Here is a 20,865-nt window from a genome sequence, read left to right as displayed (position 1 = left end):
TGAGTAGATACCCACACTATGCATTCAAACCTAAGTGTTCTATTAAAAGAGCTCCTAGTAAGGAGATCCCAGCACAGTGTTCCTTTCAGAAAACTCCCTTGTTTGTGCCGAGAATTGACTATAGTGAAGAGGGAATCAGTACCCAAAGTGCTTTCCTAGATTGGTATGACAGTGAAACATTATAGCTTTTGCCAGCAGACCCAAATTACATTCACATTCAGCATATTTCCTTACAATGTTCCAACACTGAAAATACACATTTGCGACAAACAGAAACTTTCCATGAAGGAAGTTGTGGGAACTGGTTGTTCTCTGGGTTGTGAGTGGCACACCCATACAATGCATTTTGGACCTAGGTATTCTATTAGATGAGTTCCTAGTAAGGAGATCCAGGCACAGTGTTTCCATCAGTAAAGTCACTTGTTTCCAGCTAGAACTGAGTGTAGTGAAGAGAGAATCAACGTCCAAAGTGTTTTCCTAGGTGGGTTTGAGTGTGAAACATTCTAGATTTCACAGGATGAGAACATTGTTTTTGCAAAGACCCCAGTTGGCAGATTCACACTCAGCATATTACCCTGAAATATCTCAGCACTGAAAATGTATAATCATGACAAATTGAAACTGTCCATTAAGGAAATAGTGTGAACTGGTTGTTCTCAGCGTGGTGAGTGGCATACCCATAATGCATTATGAACTTAGGTGTTCGATTAGATCCTAGAAAGGAGATCTAAGCACAGTGTTTTATTCAGAAAAGTCACCTGATTATGCCAAAGATTGACTGTAGTGAAGACAGAATCAGCACACAAAGTGTTTTCCTGTGTGGGTTTGAGAGTGAAACAGTCTAGCTTTCGAAGATGAGAACACTGTTCTTGCCAGAAGACCCCAATTGGCAGGTTCATATGCAGCATGTTTCCCCACAGTGTCTGAGCACTGAAAATGCACACTCGAGATAAACTGAACCTTTCCAAGAAGGAAATTGTGTGAATTGGTTGTTTTCTGTGTCTTGAGAGGCATACCCATACAATACATTATGAACCTAGATGTTCTTTAGTTCTTACCCTAGTAAGGAGATCCAAGCACAGTGTTTCTGTCTGAAAAGTCAGCTGGTTGCACCACGAATTGACTGCAGTGAAGAGAAAAACAACACCTGAATAATTTTCTTAGGTGAGTTTGAGAGGGAAACACTCTAGCTTTAAAGGATGAAAGAAAGAAAGAAAGAAAGCCACTCAATTGTGTCTGACTTTTTGCGACCCCCTTTTTGGCCCATGGAATTTTCCAGGCATGGATACTGGAGTGGGTTGTCATTTCCTTCTCCAGGGTATCTTCCCAACCCCGGTACCAAACCCAGGTCTCCCACAACTGCAGGCAGATTCTTTATCGTCTGAGCCACCAGGGAAACCTAGAAAATGAGAACACTGTTTTTGCCTGCTGACCCCAATTCACATCAGGCATATTTCTCTGCAGTACCCAGCACTGAACACACGCACTGAACACACACACTTGGGACAAACTGAACCTTTCCATGAAGGAAGTTGTGTGAAACTGAAGTTGCTCACTTGTGTCTGACTCTTTGCAACTCCATGGACTGCAGCCTACCAGGCTCCTCTGTCCATGGGATTTTCCAGGCAAGAGTACTGGAGTGGGTTGCCATTTCCTTCTCCAGTTCTCTGTGTAATCAGTGGCATATCCATATAGCACATTATAAACCTAGGTGTTGGATTAGATGAGGTCATAGTAAGGAGATTGAAGCACAGTGTTCATTTCAGAAATGTCACTTGATTGCACCTAGAATCGACTGTTGTGAAGAAAGAATCAGCACCCACAGTGGTTTCCTTGGTGGGTCTGAGTGTGAAAAATTCTAGCTTTCCCAGGGTGAGAGCACTGTTTGTGCCAATAGACCCCAACTGGCAGGTTCACACCCAGCATATTCTCCAGGAATGTCCCAGAACTGAAAATGCACAGTTGGGACAAACTAAACCTTTCCATGAAGGAAGCTGTATGAATTGGTTGTTTTCCGGGTACGTGGCACATCCATACAATGCATTATGACCTAGGTGTTGTATTAGATGAGCTCCTAACAAGGAGATCAAAGCATATATTTTCTTTCAGAAAAGTCATTTTCTTTGAAAAGAATTGACTAGCAAAAGCAAATCAGCACACATAGTGTTTTCTTGAGTGATTTTGAGATTGAAACATTTTGGCATTTGTAGGGTGAGAATACTGTTTGTGCCAGTGGACTGAAATTGGCAGATTCACAGCCAGCATGTTCCCTGCAGTGTCCCAGCACTGAAAATGCACACTCAGGATAACTGAACCTTCCATAAGGGTGGTTGTGTGAACTGATGATTCTCTGAGTCATTAGAGGCATGCCCATACAACACATTATAAACTTAGGTGTTCTATTACATGAGCTAGTAAGGAGATCCAAGCACTGTGTTTCCTTCAGAAAACTCACTTGCTTGCACCAAGAATTGATTGTAGTGAAGAAGAATCAGCATGCAAAGTGTTTTCATAAGTGGGTTTGAGAGTGAAACATTCTACTTTCACAGGGTGAGATCACTGTTTTTGCCAACAGACACCAATCAGCTTTTTCATGCCCAGCATATTTTCCTGCAGTGTCCAGCACTGAAAATGCACACTCGGGATAACTAAACTTTCCAAAAAAAGAAGTTGCGTGAACTGATGTTTCTCTGGGTTGTTAGACGCATACCCATACAGCACATTATAAACCTAGGTGTTCTAATACATGAGCTGCTAGTAAGGAGATCCAAGCATGGTATTTGCTTCAGAAAACTTGCTTGCACCAAGAATTGATTGTAGTGAAGACAGAGTCAGCACACAAAGAGTTTTTTTAAGTGGGTTTGAAAGTGAAACAGTATAGCTTTCACAGGGTGAGAACACTGTTTTTGCCAGCAGACTACAATTGGCAGATTCACACATTTTCAGCAATGTCTGAAAAATGCACACTCAGGACAAACTGAACTTTTCTATGAAGGAAGTTTTGGCTTCACAGGTGATTTCTACTAAAAATTTAGAAAAGAGATAACGCCTATCCTACTCAAACTCTTTCAGAGTATTGCAGAGGAAGGCAAACTCCCAAACTCATTCTAGGAGGCCACCGTCACCCTGATACCAAAACCAGACAAAAATGCCACAGAAAAAGAAAACTACAGGCCAGTATCACTGACGAACATAGACGCAAAAATCCTCAACAAAATTCTAGCAAACAGAATCCAGCAACATATTAAAAAGATCATACATCATGACCAAGTGGACTTTATTCTTGGGATGCAAGAATTCTTCAGTGTTCACAAATCAATCAGTGTGATACACCATATTAACAAATTGAAAGCTAATAACCATGTTATCTCAATAGATGCAAAGAAAGTCTTTGACAAAATTCAATACCCATTTATGATAAAACCGTGCAAGAAAGCAGGCATAGAAGAAACACACCTCAACATAATAAAAGCCATATATGACAAACCCAGTGCAAACATTATCCTCAATGGCAAAAAATTAAAAACATTTCCTCTAAAATCAGGCACAAGGCAAGGATGCCCACTCTCACTGCTACTATTCAACATAGTTTTGGAAGTCCTAGCCACAGCAGTCAGAGAAGAAAAAGAAATAAAAGGAATCCAGGTTGGAAAAGAAGTAAAACTCTCACTGTTTGAAGATGACATGATCCTCTTCATAGAAACCTCAAAGCTACCATCAGAAAATTGCTAGAGATAATCAATGAATATAGTAAAGTTTCAGGATATAAAATTAATACACAGAAATCACTTGAATTCCTATATACTAGCAATGAAAAAACAGAAAGAGAAATCAAGGAAATAATTCCATTCTCCATTGCAATGAAAAGAATAAAATACTTAGGAATAAATTTGCCTAAAGGAACAAAAGACCTATATATTGAAAATTATAAAACACTGATGGGAGAAATCAAAGATAACAGAAATAGATGGAGAAATGTACCATGTTTGTGGATTGGAACAATCAGTATAGTGAAAATGAGTATACTACCTGAAGCAATCTATCAATTCAAAGCAATCCCTATCAAACTACCAATGATATTTTTCAAAGAACTAGAACAAATAATTTCACAGTTTGTATGGAAACACAAAAATCCTCGAATATCCAAAGCAATCTTGAGAAAGAAGAATGGAACTGGAGGAGTCAAGCTTCCTGACTTTAGACTACACTACAAAGCTACACTATAGTACTGGCACAAAGACAGAAATACAGATCAATGGGACAAAATAGAAAGTCCAGAGATAAATCCATGCAGCTATGGACAACTTCTCTGGTGCAGAGGTTAAAGTGTCTGCCTGCAATGTGGGAGACCTGGGTTCAATCCCTGGGTTGGGAAGATCCCCTGGAGAAGGAAATGGCAACCCACTCCAATATTCTTGCCTGGGGAATCCCATGGACAGAGGAGCTTGGTGGGCTACAGTCTGCAGGTCACAAAGACATGACTGAGTGATTTCACTCCACATGGACAACTTCTCTTTGACAAAGGAAGCAAAAACATATGATGGAGAAAAGACAGTCTCTCTAACAAGTGGTGCTGGGAAAACTGGTCAACCAATTGTAAAAGAAACTAGAATACTTTCTAACACCATACACAAAAATAAACTCAAAATGGATTAAAGATCTAAATGTAAGACCAGAAACTATAAAACTCTGAGAGGAAAACACAGGCAGAACACCCTCTGACATCAATCACAGCAAGATCCTCTATGACCTACCTTCTAGAGTAATGGAAATAAAAAACCAAATGAACAAACTGGACCTAATTAAACTTAGAAGCTTTTGCACAATGAAGGAAACTATAAGCAAGGTAAAAGGGCAGCCTTCAGGATGGGAGAAAATAATAACAAATGAAACAACTGACAAAGAGTTAATCTCCAAAACATACAAGCAGCTCATGCAGCTCAATGCCAGAAAAATGAACAACTCAATCTAAGTGAATAAAGAACTAAAAAGACATTTCTCCAAAGAAGACATACAGATGGCTAATAAACACATGAAAAATGCTCAACATCGCTCATTATTAGATAAATGCAAATCAAACCACAATGAGGAATCATCTCACACCAGTCAGAATGGCCACCATCAAAAAGTCTACAAACAACAAATGCTGAAGAAGGTGTTGGGAAAAGGGAACCCTTTTATACTGTTAGTGGGAATGCAAACTGTTACAGCCACGATGGAGAACAGTGTCTGTTCCTTTAAACTTCCTTTAAAAACTGGAACTAGAACTGCCATATGATTCAGCAATCCCACTGCTGGGCATATACACTGAGGAAACCAGAAATGAAAGACACCCATGTACCCCAGTGTTTCACTGCAGCACTCTTTACAATAGCTAGGACATGGAAGAAACCTAAATGTCCATTGGCAGATGAATGGATAAGGAAGTACATATCCATAATGAAATATTACTCAGCTATAAAAAGGAATGAATTTGAGTCAGTTCTAATGAGTTGGATGAAACTGGAGTGTATTATACAAAGTGAAGTAAGTCAGAAAGAGAAACACCAATACTGTATATTTAGGCATATAAATGGAACTTAGAAAGACAGTAATGATGACCTTATATGCAAGGCAAAAAAAAGAGACACAGTGTAAAGAACAGACATTTGGACTATGTGGGAGGTGAAGGTGGGATGATTTGAGAGAATGGCATTGAAAGATTTATATTACCATATGTAAAATAGATGACCAGTGCAAGTTCAGCACAGGAAGCAGGGCATTCAAAGCCAGTGCTCTGGGACAACCCAGAGGAATACGGTTGGGAGAGAGGTGTGAGGGGGATTCAGGGTGGGGGAGACACATGTACACCTGTGGCTGATTCATGTCAATGTATGGCAAAAGCCATCACAATATTGTAAAGTAATTATCCTCCAATTAAAATAAATTAACTATATTCTTTAAAAAATTCAAATACCTCAATTTTACATATTTTAAATATTAGCAAAAATAGGAAATTGAAAGAACTTTGAATTTATAAAAAGGAGCTATGAAGAATAAAACATAAAATTAATACAGAAGTGTTAAGTCCCTTTGTAGAAGAATGGTAAAACCAGGTAAGAGAGGGAGGAACAGCAGAAAATGGGCAGCAAAGATCCAGGTGATTTCATTTATAGTGTACAATTATAGTAATTTTTAAAATTTGACTATATCACAGGGGAACTTTTTACTTTATCTTAATTTGCTTCAAGGTAAGTCTTCAACATCTACTCAGTGCACAGGTCAAGGATAGAGGCACGTACTTCATAAATAAATGTACATTCCTGCTAGTTTGAAGGAATGAAAGCCACTTAAAAAAAAAAACAAAAAAACAAGGAAGATCATACACCAAGAGAAATTTTTTAAAATCTCTATCTTTACTTAAAAAAAACTGTATTATTATTAGAGTGAAAACCTTCAGTTTCTGAGCTTTAATTCTTGCCACCCCAGTTGTAGGAAGTTAAATGGTAGTTAGAATTGAAAGGACCTTTTCAGCTGTATCTCTTCTGAGTGAGAGCATCAACATATAACGTTTTATAGAGGTGGTATGTCAAAGTAATTGATTTTTAATGGACACCTACTGGGATTCTAAATACAATCCTACTTCACTTGCCTTAGGGGTAAAATTAAGATGCATAGAATTATATATTCAAAATAAACTTATCTATATTGCTGTCCTGTTATCATGAGAAGCCCTTTTTCTTAGGCATCCCACCTTGCCATGATGTTCAGAACAAAAGCTTTATGGGTAATTCTATATGCTGTGACCTACTCCATTTATGAGTAATGTTGATTGTTTTCTCATCCCTAAACTGCATAGACAGCAATAAACTCTTTCTAAAGTCCTTGTAACGAAACAATCCTTCAAGTATGCTAAGGCTGAATTTACTTTGCCACATTCTGATATGGTTGTCTCGTGGAGTTGGGGGAAAAGTGAGACTCTGCTGCAAGGAGGTAAATATTCTCTGCCAGTCATCCAGAGAGAAGATGGGGAACCTCAGAAAAGAAACTCTTATGTTTTTCTGGGCGTCAGTCTCTTTGTTTGAATATTTAAAAAATTGAATTACATATTGAGGGTATTTCTATGAAAAACTGAAGAGGTGATCTTCTGACTGGAGGACTAGATGAGAGGTGGACAGGGTGCCACAGAGTTCCTACCATTTGATTCCATTTATACGAAGGTCAAGACAGCTTAAATTAACATGCAGTGATAGTGGTCAGAGAAGTATTTATCCTAGGGTGAGTATTGCCTGGGAAGGGGCACAAAGAGCCTTCTGGGGTGCTGGCAATGTTCTATATCTTGATCTTCTTGAAAGTTTTACAAGTATGAACATATGTAAACACTGATAAAGCTTTAAATATTAAGATTTGTGTGCTTACTAAATGTTACATCTTAATACAAATAAAAAATGTTAAAATTGATGCCAGTAAAATAAAAAAAAAATCCCTTGAGACAAATGACAATGAAAGCACAGCCACACAAAATCTATGGGATGCAGCAAAAGCAGCTCTTAGAGGGAAGTTTATAGCAATACAAATCTTCCTCAAAAAACAAGAAAAGTCTCAAATAAACAACATAATCTGTGCTGTGCCAAGTTTGCTTCAGGCATGTCTGACTCTTTGCAACTCTATGGACCATAGCCTGCCAGGCTCCATGGGATTCTCCAAGCAAGAATAACCTACCACTTAGAAAAATTAGAAAAAAAAAAAAAAAAAAAAACTAGTCTAAATTCAGCACAAGGAAGGAAGCAATAAAGATCAGAGAGGAAATTAATAAAATAGAGATTAAAATACAGTAGGAAAACAATCAATAAAGCCAAGAGCTGGTTGTTTGAAAGGGTGAACAAAATTGACAAACTTCTACCCAGGATAACCAAGAATAAAAGTGAAAGAACCCAAATAAACAAAATAAGAAATGAAAAAGGAGACATAAAGCAGATACTGCAGACACGCAAAAAATGATAAGGTAATACTATCATTATACAACAACAAATTTGAGAACCTAGAAAAAATGGAAAGTTTCTAGAGACATACATCCCACCAAAACTGAATCAAGAAGAATTAGACAATTTGAACTATTGATCACTAGAAGTGAAATAGAATCTGTAAAAACAAAACACTCCCTAAAAACAAGTGTTTAGCACCAGATGGCTTCACAGGCAAATTCTACCAAACATAGAAAGAACTCATGCCAACCCTTATCAAATTCTTCAAAAAGTGTTGAGAAGGGAACACTCTCAAAGACATTCTATGTAGCCACAATTACCCTGATAAGAAAATCAGACAAAGACCACCACCAGAAAAAAAAAAAAAAATTGGAGGCCAATATTTTTGTCCACATAGAGGCAAAAATCCTCAACAACATATTAGAAAAATGAATCCAACAGCACATAAAAAGATTATACACCATGATGAAGTGAAATTCATCCCAAGATCATAAGGATGTTTCAACATATGCCAATCAATCAATGTGATACACCACATAAACAAAAGACAAAACCCACGTGATCATTTCAATAGATTCAGAAAAAGCATTTGACAAAATTCAACATCCATTCATGATAAACTCTTAACAAACTGAGTATACAGGGAACGTACCACAACATAATAAAGGCTATTGATGACAAACCCACAGCCAATATAATACTAAACTCAACTGAAAACATTATTTCTAAAAGCTGGAACAAGACAAGGTTGCCATTCTTACCTCTTCTATTCAATGTAGTTTTAGAAGTCCTAGTCACAGCAATTAGACAAGAAAAAGGAATAAAATGTATCCAAATTGGAAGGGAAGAGGTAACATTGTCACTATATGCTGATGACATAATACTACATACAGAAAACCTTAAGCATTCCACACAAAACTACAAGATTTAATAAATAAATTCATCAGTGTAGCAGGATATAAGATTAACATTCAGAAATCAGTTGAATTTATTTATACTACCAATTAGATATCAGAAATAGGATGTAAAAAATCTTTTAAAATTGTACCAAAATAAATAATACCTATGAATAAACCTGTCCAAGGACGTGAAAGACTTACAAACACTGAGAACTATGAAACATTAATAAGAAAATTAAAGAAAATTCAAATAAATGGAAAGCTATTCCTTGCTCTTGAATTGGAAGGCTTAAAATTGTTAAAATGGCAATACTATCCAATCTTCTGTGATAAACCATAGTGGAAAAGAATATTTATAATAAGAATGTATATATATATAAAAAAAGAATGTATATATGCGTAAAACTTAGTCACTTTGTTGTACAGAACAGATTGGCACAACATTGTAAATCAACTATACTTTTAAAATTTTTGGCCAATATAAGTAAATAAATACCCTATCTTGTGCTACCTCTTACTACCTCATATATTTCTGAAACAATTATGGATCAAAATTTCAAAATGAAATGTCATGTTATTCCTCATCTTCACTGAGAAACTGGGAATCCTGTATTTAAATTACTGAACATTCAAAATTTAATTTTCCTTCACACGTTTTCTGAGCATGCTAAGCTCTTAGATTCAACTTTTTAAATTCTCTGATCATGGTAATGTTAGTAGATGTTTTGTACTTACCAGCACCATGCTTCCCTCAAATAATGATATTGATAGTAATAATGAAGATAATAATAATGTTAAAAGATAAAGATGTAGGTGTTTACCTACAAGAAAGGAATGCATAAAAACAATGTGCTTGCATACATATGTTGCTTCAAAACAAATTCCTCAGCTGTTCCTTCCTACAGATTGTAAATGCTAACCTCTCCTGTATAGGTCCCAGAGATGCTATGGAAGATAAAACACCACCACTCAAATGCAAACAATTCCAGCACTGGATTAGGGAAGTGTTAAAAGGAAATCATCCTTTCTGGCCAACAGAAGTTATTGTTGTTGCTTTTGAGATCAGCATTTTACTGAAGTCAGTAAAGTCTAGACAATTCTGTGCTTAAATGAGGATCACAGACTGCACCCAGACTTTCTTAGAAACATATTTCTCTTTGTACACAGTGTTCTGGTGACAGGATGTTAAAATGTGAATTCATAAGGGAGTCATTTATACCAGTGTGCAGAACATTTGCTTTGAACAGAAAAAATGATCTCAGAGATCCTTTTGTCGCAAAGTATTTTCCAAACACCTCTTAGCAGACATGTTCCTAGTCTTCTGTATATAAAATTTTTGACACTTCCAGCCTCTTCTTTTAGTATGTCTCTAGAAACACTTGATCCTTCTCGTTCTCTTTGAAGCCCTACAGTTTAATCTGGTTTTAGAATATCAGATTCTTGTTTCAAACTAACATCTCATTGTTATTCTAGATTTCAGAGGAAAGCTTACACTTCAGTTTCTCAAATTTCTATAATTAAAAAGCTGATCTTTTGTCTTTCCTTCACATATCAATACATGTACTTACCAAGAAGCTGTGAAAATTTTAACAAAGAAATTATGAGTTCAAGCAAAACTAGTATGTTAAATTTTATTAATATTTCCATTTGTTTACATATACATAAAGGATAAGCTTTAGATAATAAAAATGCACATGTATCCAACAATCTTAGGATTAACTGAGATTCTGTCAGCATACATTTTTGTTCGATCACTATATTGTGCTATTTGAACTTTGTTAAACTGCCCTGAAGCACTTCAAGAAATTAAAAAATAATTGGAATCACCAAAAATTAAAAAAATAAAATCTGCATTAATATCAATAAAGTTTTAGGACTGAATATGTTGTATTGAGGGCTTCCTGGGCGGCTCGGCAGTAAAGAATCCGCCTATGATGCAGAAGATGCAGCAGACACTGTGGATTCAATCCCTGGGTCAGGAAGATTTCCAGGAGGAGTGTCAGGTTGTCAGGAGGGTATGACAACCCATTCCAGTGTTCTTGCTTTGGAGAATCCCATGGACAGAAGAGCCAGGCTGGCTACAGTCCATAGAGTTGCCCAGTGTCTGACATGACTGAAGCAACTGAGCATGCACACATATTGTATTTGACCTATTTATAATCTGGCTATGTTTGAGTGATGTGTATAGAAATTTGCTGTTAACTAAAATGTTTGATTAAATCATATGATGTGAAAACAGCAGTGGTAGCTAAAATATTTAACAACCAGTAGAACACAGGCAATAACTCTTATCAGTCATAAAAAACCAGGTAGTACCATGCCACTCAGTTTCTATTATACTTCTTCCTGGAACTTTGACCTTTAACATTCCTCAGCTTTAATAGTAAGCCATCTCCTTTACTACCATGTTACTCATATTAGGCTCTACATATATTACTAAGTGGCACTATGTTTAAACATTTTTGGTGAAAACACTTTAGGATAGTGGAAGACATTTTATAGATCACAGAATGTACTTTGTTATATGTACAGCTATGTCATCCAGTAAATGAAATGTGTGTATAATTTATCAAATGACCTCTAAGTTTTGATATACCAATTAAATTTCCTAATTGAAAAATAAATCCAGAGAAATTAATCAATTTTTCTAACATACTTGAAAATGGATCTAGGATCTTAAGGTGAACTCAGTCTTAAAGTTCTATTTTTTTTTTTCATTATATTATCCAGAAATAGAGCCTCATTAATTTCAACTTTGGCAGCAATTGTTTGTTGGGTATCTGCTTTGTGCCAAACACTGGGTGTTAGACACCAAAAAATAAAAATGAGAAAGCAGTTTCCTCTTGAAGCTACTGTGTATTTTGCAAACAAATTATACAATCATAACTCGGTGTGATAGATACTACTTCAGTTCAGTTCAGTTCAGTTCAGTCGCTCAGTCGTGTCCGACTTTCTGCGACCCCATGAATCGCAGCACGCCAGGCCTCCCTGTCCATCACCAACTCCCGGAGTTCACCCAGACTCATGTCCATCGACTCAGTGATGCCATCCAGCCATCTCATCCTCTGTCGTCCCTTTCTCCTCCTTCCCCCAATCCCTCCCAGCATCAGAGTCTTTTCCAATGAGTCAACTCTTCGCATGAGGTGGCCAAAGTACTGGAGTCTCAGCTTCAGCATCATTCCTTCCAAAGAAATCCCAGGGCTGATCTCCTTCAGAATGGACCGGTTGGATCTCCCTGCAGTCCAAGGGACTCTCAAGAGTCTTCTCCAACACCACAGCTCAAAAGCATCAACTCTTTGGTGCTCAGCCTTCTTCACAGTCCAACTCTCACATCCATACATGACCACAGGAAAAACCATAGGCTTGACTAGACGGACCTTTGTTGGCAAAGTAATGTCTCTGCTTTTGAATATGCTATCTAGGTTGGTCATAACTTTTCTTCCAAGGAGTAAGTGTCTTTTAATTTCATGACTGCAGTCACCATCTGCAGATTTTGCAGCCCCCCAAAATAAAGTCTGACACTGTTTTCCACTGTTTCCCCATCTATTTACCATGAAGTGATGGGACCAGATGCCATGATCTTTGTTTTCTGAATGTTGAGCTTTAAGCCAACTTTTTCACTCTCCTCTTTCACCTTCATCAAGAGGCTTTTTAGTTCCTCTTCACTTTCTGCCATAGAATGCATTAGATTTCACAAATCAGAGAAGTAAGGAAACCAGGATACCAGAATAGTATTTACTGCTCCTTATACCTAGGAATTGTATCCTACTCTTTTTTTATTTTTACCCTTAATACATTATTATTACTATATATTTTAAGCAATAAAATTATGCAGAGAATATACAAGGAATACCATGTGTTATTCCAACATTCAGCTTTATAAAATCTTATGATTTTTGCCCTATTCACTTTAAGATCATTCTAAGAGATAAAATATTAAACCATATAGGTAAAGTGACACGTTCTGGTTACCTATGCCTGACCATTTCCCTCACCAAATAGCCAATATTTTGATTTTTTTTTTTAATTCTATTTGCTTTACTTCTCAACTTACTACCTCAATTTCTTTTTAAAATATTTTATGGTTTATGTATTTTGGCTGCACTGTGTCTTAGTTGGAGCACATAGGAAGTTTTGTTGCTGTATGCAGGCTCAGTAGTTACAGCACAAGGGCTCTCCAGTTGTGGTGCGTGGGCTCTAGAGCACACAGGCTTGGTAATTGTGGTGCATGGGCTTAGGTGCCCCATGACGTGTGGGATCTTAGTTCCTCACCAGGGATTGAACGTGGATCCCTTACATTGCAAGGTGGATTCTTAACCACCAGACCACCAGGGAAGTCCTGTGAATTTTAGACTTAACCATATTGATACATGTAATTGTAGTTTTAGCTAATTAGAGTGAATATTGTATAACTATATGACACTTTATTTTTGAACATGTTCTGGGGCCTTTATATATGAATTTCTCCTGGATATAAACCTACATTTGAAATGGTTGGATTTAGGAGATGTGAATTCTAAACCTTTAATTTACCTTTATAGTGCTGTCAAATCTTGTTTTTTAAAATAACTTTAAAGTTTTGCCAGCATCTCGATTTGAAATGGAATATAATTGTTAGTATGCATTTCCATGATTAGTAGTGTTTTAATTCCCCTTTTAAATGTTTATTAGCTATTTGTATTTCTTCTTTTGAATTATTTCCTGCTTATCCTTTGTAGCTTTAGCACCTAACTTCATATTTGTCTGTCCATAAACATTACATTTTTAGATTTATTTGCTTTTGAACTTTATGTAACTAAAATAACACAATATAATTTTTTAAAACTTATTTCTTAGGTCAACATTATGTTTTAGAGATTTATCAATGTTGTACCATATTTATTTCAATAATTTTGCATACTTTGTTTTAGATCATTTTAGGAATATACAATAATTGCCAATCTTTCCATTGCTGATGAACATTTGGATAGTTTTAATTTTTTTTGCTTTAGAACAAGGCCTCAGTAAATAATCTTGAAACCTGACTTCTGGTACACATGGAAAAAAATTGCCTCAGGTATATATGCAATAGTGGAATTAATAGGTCATAAATTACAAGTATGTTGCATATATTCAGCTTTACTAAGTGATGCCAAATTGATTTTCAAAATAATTTTACTATTTTACATTCTCATCAGAAGTGGGAAAACACTTTCATTCCTTCACACACTCTAGCCATCACTTGATTTTGTTTGATTTTTAAACTCTGTTCATCTGAAGGTGGCAATGATGATACTCGGTGGTTTTGATTTGCATATCTCTGATTACTGATGAGGTTCAATATTCTTCATATGTTAAGTCAATTATACACTCTTCTGTGAAATTCCCTTCTTTTTGTTCATTGCTTATTAAGTAGTAAACTATTTTCTCACTTATTTGTAGGAGCTCTTTAATATATTCTGGAAATAAATGCTTTATTGGTTATATAATAAAATATGTTCTTTTGTTTGAGCTTGCTTTCCCATTTTCTTTATGGCTTTTAAAATGAACAGAATTTCATGTAGTTGAATATACCAGTATTTTTCTATATGACTTACACTTTCTGTGTCTCATTAAAAATTTCTTCCCTGGCCAGTAGCATCAAGATTGTCATTCTGTTCTTCTTTAGACATTGTAGAGTCTTCCCTTGTACATTTAAGTCTTTAAACCACCTGGGATGGATGCTTATGTTTTCTGAAATAGAGGGCTGACTTACTTTATATGTGAATGTTATAAGGATCACTAGGAAAAGATTTAAGAGTTTTAAATCATGAAAGTCAATGATATATGGGTCAAAGAACAAGCCATAATGGAATTTAACCAATGTTTAAAGCTAGAAGATGATAATCTTTTGGACTTTATAAAGATATATTTATGGCACCATGTGGTACAATTTCAAACCTATTTTATGAACTTGAAAAGAAAGTGTACTCTGTAACAACTTGGTAAAGGGTTACACAGGGTTAAGTGTATTATTAAAATATTCCATACACTTATGGATATTTTATCTGCTTGATCCATTAACTACTAAATGAAATATCTAAAAAAAATCTTTTGTTATAGTTGTTGATTTTCCTGTTTTACCTCCCTGTTTTGCCAATTTTGTTGGCATATCTGTCTGCATGATATGCCACTAAAATTGGGGATTAGGAATGCCAACCCTCTGTAGAGTAGAAAATATGCATATAATTTTATAGCTGGCCCTTTGTATTATTTTAATGTCATGATGTTCACTTAAAAATACTTTCATTACTTACAAAACCTCAGGTAAATCAATATCTAAATAAAAACCTCTAGCAATAACACAAGGATATAATCTTAAAGCACATAAGGATGTGTAAATGTCTTCCATATTATCTCTGATTAACATAGGCCAACTTATATGCTATTGTTGTTGAATATTCTGATTTTGCCATGTTTTATAACCCTCTAGTATTGTTATGATTGCTTTAAGTGGTCAATTTTTTTTTAATCCACATTTTTTGCTTTCTACTTTTTTTTTTTTCCGCTTATTGTAGAGTCTCAAGTATGTTTCCTGGGCTTATTTTCCTCTCACTTGAAATACATCTTTTAGAATTTTTTCTTTCATAAAGTTCTACTAGAGACAAATTAGGACCATTTTTTTGTTGCCTTATTAAACATTTTTTATTTTGATGGAAGGATTCAAGAAGGCAGCATAGGAAGCCATTGAGCTCACATTTCAGGGACACACCAAATCTATACATACACATAGAGAAATTCCTCTTGAAGAAGACTTGAGGGCTGATTTAATAGCCACTACACATATAAGGATGATGTAGAAATGAGTAGGAAAGAGAGAGACAGAGTATCCATGGGAATCCCATCCCAATGCAGCAACCTACAGTAGAAAGGAAAGGAATATTGCTGAAGGGCCAGAGTACAGATTCACACTCTTTGGATCCAATAAAAACAAAATTAATTTTAAGGGTATCTAGAATGTAGGGGAAGGAAATTTTTTTTGCTAGACACACAAATTTGGTCAAATGAGTAGTGAACTGATGGAGTCTGCTCCAGAATTGGAAGCACCAGTAAGCATGATTGTTTGAGAGTTCCCCCCACTCCTAGTCTGCCCCTGATTAAGGTGTGATCCAGCCCAAGCAAACCTGCCAAGTTGGTCTCAGGTACAGCATTCCCCAAGGACTACCCCCAGCCTGGACCCAATCCAGCCTCAGTCCCTCCATGAAGGTGACACTGGCATTGTGCTCCCCAGGAGCTGCATCTAGGTTGCGCCTCCTCCTGCTCCAGCCACTCTGCCAAGGCATCTCAGCACAGCACCCCCCAGAACTGCCTTGGCCTATGCTGCTAGGCACAAGCAATTTACACAAAAAATGCTTCTACATAAGCTTTTAGACTACATAATCTTTTAGACTATGAGTAATGGTTATTTCACTTGATTAATAGGAACAAAATCCTAAAGTTAAACAAAATGAGGAGATTGAGAAATATGTTCCAAACTGAAGAACAATATAGAATTCCAGAAAAAAAAAAAAAAAAACCCTAATGAAATGGGGATAAATTATTTACCTGACAAAGAGTTCAAAGAAATGGTCATAAAGATAGTCACCAAATATGGAAGTAGAATGTAGAAACTTAGTGAAAATTTCAGCAAAGATTTAGAAATTATGAGAATCAAACATAACTGAATAACACAATTCAAATATACTAGAGGAAATCATCAGCAGATTAGATAATAGAGAAGAATGGATATGCAATCTAGAAGATAAAATAGTGGAAACCGTCCAGTCAGAACAGCAAAAAGAAGATTTTTTTTTTTTAATAAAAGGTTTAAGGGATCTCTGGGACAACATCAAGGATATTAATATTTGCTTTGTAGGGTTACAGAAGGAGAAGAGAAAGAGTAAAGAACAGAAAACATACCTGAAGAAATAAAGGCTGAAACTTCCCCATTGTGGGGAAGGAAACATACATCCAGGTCCAGAAAGCACAAAATCAACTTGTTTCAAACAGGAAGCACAAACACAAACTTGTTTCAAATAAGACAAACCCAAAGAGATTCACACCAAGACATTCTATATTTAAGATAGCAAAAGTTAAAGAGAGAATCTTAAAAGAACCAAGAGAAAAACAACTAATCAAATACAAGGGAAACCCCATAAGACTATCAGCTCATTTCTCTACAGAAAATTTACAGATCAGTAGGGAGTAGCAGGATATATTTAAAGCTCTGAAAGTAAAAACAAGCAAAATACTTAAACCTAAAACACTCTATGCTTCAATCTTATTGTTCAGAATTGAAACAGAGATAAATTTTCCCAGGCAAGCCAAAGATAGAGAAACTCATTACCACTAAAATGGCCTTTTAAGAAATGTTAAAGGAGAAAATAAAAGGCCACACCACAGCTAGAAGTAAGAAAACATGTCAAAGGAAAAATCTTACTGGTAAGGGTAAATATACAGTAAAAGCAGTAGATCACCCACTTAAAAAGCTAGTTCGGTTCAGTTCAGTTCAGTTCAGTCGCTCAGTCGTGTCCAACTCTTTGCGACCCCATGAATCGCAGCACGCCAGGCCTCCCTGTCCATCACCAACTCCTGGAGTTCACTCAGACTCACGTCCATCGAGTCAGTGATGCCATCCAGCCATCTCATCTTCTGTAGTCCCCATTTCCTCCTGCCCCCAATCCCTCCCAGCATCAGAGCCTTTTCCAATGAGTCAACTCTTCGCATGAGGTGGTCAAAGTACTGGAGTTTCAGCTTTAGCATCATTGCTTCCAAAGAACACCCAGGACTGATCTCCTTTAGAATGGACTGGTTGGATCTCCTTGCAGTCCAAGGGACTCTCAAGAGTCTTCTCCAACACCACAGTTCAAAAGCATCAATTCTTTGGTGCTCAGCCTTCTTCACAGTCCAACTCTCACATCCATACACGACCACAGGAAAAACCATAGCCTTGACTAGATGGACCTTTGTTGGCAAAGTAATGTCTCTGCTTTTGAATATGCTATTTAGGTTGGTCATAACTTTCCTTCCAAGAAGTAAGCATCTTTTAGTTTCATGGCTACAGTCACCATCTGCAGTGATTTTGGAGCCCCCAAAAATAAAGTCTGACACTGTTTCCACTGTTTCCCCATCTATTTCCCATGAAGTGATGGGAACAGATGCCATGATCTTTGTTTTCTGAATGTTGAGCTTTAAGCCAACTTTTTCACTCTCCTCTTTCACTTTCATCAAGAGGCTTTTGAGTTCCTCTTCACTTTCTGCCATAAGGGTGGTGTCATCTGCATATCTGAGGTGATTGATATTTCTCCCGGCAATCTTGATTCCAGCTTGTGCTTCTTCCAGCCCAGCGTTTCTCATGATGTACTCTGCATATAAGTTAAATAAGCAGGGTGACAATATACAGCCTTGATGTACTCCTTTTCCTATTTGGAACCAATTTGTTGTTCCGTGTCCAGTTCTAACTGTTGCTTCCTGACCTGCATATAGGCTTCTCAAGAGGCAGGTCAGATGGTCTGGTATTCCCATCTCTTTCAGAATTTTCCACAGTTTATTGTGATCCACACAGTCAAAGGCTTTGGCATAGTCGATAAAGCAGAAATCAATGTTTTTCTGGAACTCTCTTGCTTTTTTGATGATCCAGTGGATGTTGGCAATTTGATCTCTGGTTCCTCTGCCTTTTCTAAAACCAACTTGAACATCTAAACTCAAAAAACAAAACTATCACAATCAACGATAAATACAGTAAGCAGTTAGGGGATACACAAAATAAAAATGCAAAATATGACATGAAAAACATAAAATAGGAAGGAGAGTAAAAATGTAGTACTTTTAGAATGCTTTTAAAATCAACTGACTATTGGAGAAAGATCAAGATGGCAGAGGAGTAGGAAGCAGAGTTCACCTTCTTTCACAGAAACATTGAAAATACATCAACAAGTGAAATGAGTCACACATAACAGCTTCTGAGCACTGACAGAAGACGTTAGATATATGAAACAACAAAAAAAACTCCTCATAACCGAGTAGGACAAAAGGAAAAAGAAACAGAAGGAATCATAATGGGGCCTGCACCTCAGGGAGGGAGCTGTAAAGCAGGAAAGTTTCCTGCACCTTGGTAAATTTCCTCACTGTCAGGGAGACAAGCCTGGACGAAGGGGAAGTTTGGAGCCCAAGAGGAGAGAATAGTAACCAGCCTGAGGAAGGCAAAACGGAGAGTAACCTGCACAGGAGGGCGGCACTGCCACCGAGTTCTCTCCAACCTGACACACGGCTCTGTTGGCTGGGATGTGGGTCAGGTCCTGAAGTTCAAGCTCCAGAGTTTAGGCCCAGGGAGAGGTGTGGAAACAGCTTGAAGAGGTCAAACTGTGGCAACTGAGGGTGTACTTGGAAGAGAAACCTGTGCCTGCCAGACAGGTAAAGCAGCATTATTGGGAGGCAAACACAGAGCGGGAAGGGACCACCATAAAGTCTTCTTTCACTGAGCGCTGCCAGACAATAGGACACTGCCTACAGGTGCTCCAGGTGTGGGTGTGAGTCTTGGGCTTCAGAGGTGGGCACTGGCTGCTTCTTTCAAAACTGTGGGCAGAGGCCAGATAACCTCAATAATCCCACTGGCCAGAAAGGCTATGGACAGCTCCCACCAGTAGGAAATCCATCAGTGGGTGTCAGGATCTGCACCAGTGTCCCAGGAGGTGTGAATAGCTCTCACTACTAGGAAATCCTCCAGCCATTGCTGGGATCTTCCCTGCTGTCAAAGACAGGCATAGATAGCTCCTTCCACTAGGAAATCCACTGAGAGGAGGGACTGAAATCATAGCTGATTTCCAGAGGCTGTGTGCCTAAGGAAGAAGCGCTGAAATCTTTCCTCATTACTGCATGAACCATGGAAGTACACCTTCACCAACGGCTTCCTAAATTCAGGGTCTGCAAAACATCTGAAAGGACAACAAGTCGTCCTGCAGCTGGGACAGATCTTGCTTTAGCAGGTGGGGGCTTTGTGTGCAGGGACATACGGAGGGGGACAGGCCAGAGTCTGAGTCGCATCCATAGCTCCCACAGGGGGTCCAGGTGCATGACTACTGCAGTCCTGGGACCTGACCTCCGTGGATCTGCACCAGGGGCTTAATGAAAACAACGCTTATGAGACACCAGGGCCAACTGCAGGCCTACCCAGTTAAGTGGGACTGAGAGTGGTACCAACAACAGTATACTGTGTGAGCCTGCACAATGAGCAAAACGGGACACAACAGAGCACATTCACAGCTGAACAAATCTAGTGGAAGAATACACAGTGGTTTCTTTCCCAGTGAGAGTGCTACATCCCACCTACCTTGCACTGCAGATCAGAAACACAGCTAAGAAACAGATCTGAAGGCCTCTACTCAAATAACTAGGAAACAGATGCTGCCCCTCTCCGGGCAGTGACAACCACAGAGCAAAGGGGAGGCCCCATTCATTATCTAGTGCAGGCTCTGGTCACCACAAGACCAATCAAACCTCGTTTCAAGGGGATAGTGGCAAAGCCTCTGGACCAACATCATGCACCAGGGGAAGATACCAGAAGCAAGAGGAACTATGGTTCTGCAGCCTGCAGAAAGGAGAACACAAATACAGTAAGTTTCACAAAATGGGGCCAAAAGAAATATGTTGCAGAGGAAGGAGCAAGATAAAAAACCTATAAGAACAACTGAATGAGCAGAAGATAAGCAAGCTACCTGAAAAAGAATTCAGAGTAATTATAGCAAAGATAATCAAAGACCTCAGAAAAAGAATGGAGGCAAGAATCAAGAAGATAAATGAAATGTTTTAAAAGAACCTAGAACAAACAGAGATGAATAATACAATAACTGAAAAAAAAAAAAAAAAAAAAACTAGAAGGAATCAGTAACAGAACAAAAGGCAGAAGAATGGATAAGTGAGCTGGAAGACAGAATGGCAGAAATCACTGCTGTGAAACAGAATAAAGAAAACAGAATGAAAAGAAACAAGGGCAGAATTAGAAAGCT

The 20,865-nt window shown here is 37.6% G+C and overlaps 1 protein-coding gene across 1 annotated transcript in view; it reads right to left on the bottom strand.

Moving 5' to 3' along the window:
• GUCY1A2 (guanylate cyclase 1 soluble subunit alpha 2) overlaps window positions 1-20,865 on the bottom strand; it is a 546,451-nt gene that overhangs the window by 4,428 nt on the left and 521,158 nt on the right. The window contains exon 9 of the mRNA XM_070803359.1: window positions 1,059-1,123. Within this exon, the coding sequence (XP_070659460.1) occupies window positions 1,100-1,123 (24 nt within the window). The 3' untranslated portion in view covers window positions 1,059-1,099. The remainder of the gene's footprint in view (window positions 1-1,058; window positions 1,124-20,865) is intronic.

This window comes from Bos indicus, chromosome 15, assembly GCF_029378745.1.
Source record: "Bos indicus isolate NIAB-ARS_2022 breed Sahiwal x Tharparkar chromosome 15, NIAB-ARS_B.indTharparkar_mat_pri_1.0, whole genome shotgun sequence".
Lineage (NCBI taxonomy): Eukaryota > Metazoa > Chordata > Mammalia > Artiodactyla > Bovidae > Bos > Bos indicus.
Note: the sequence above shows the minus strand (reverse complement) of the source record. Positions and strands in the feature narration are given on the sequence as shown.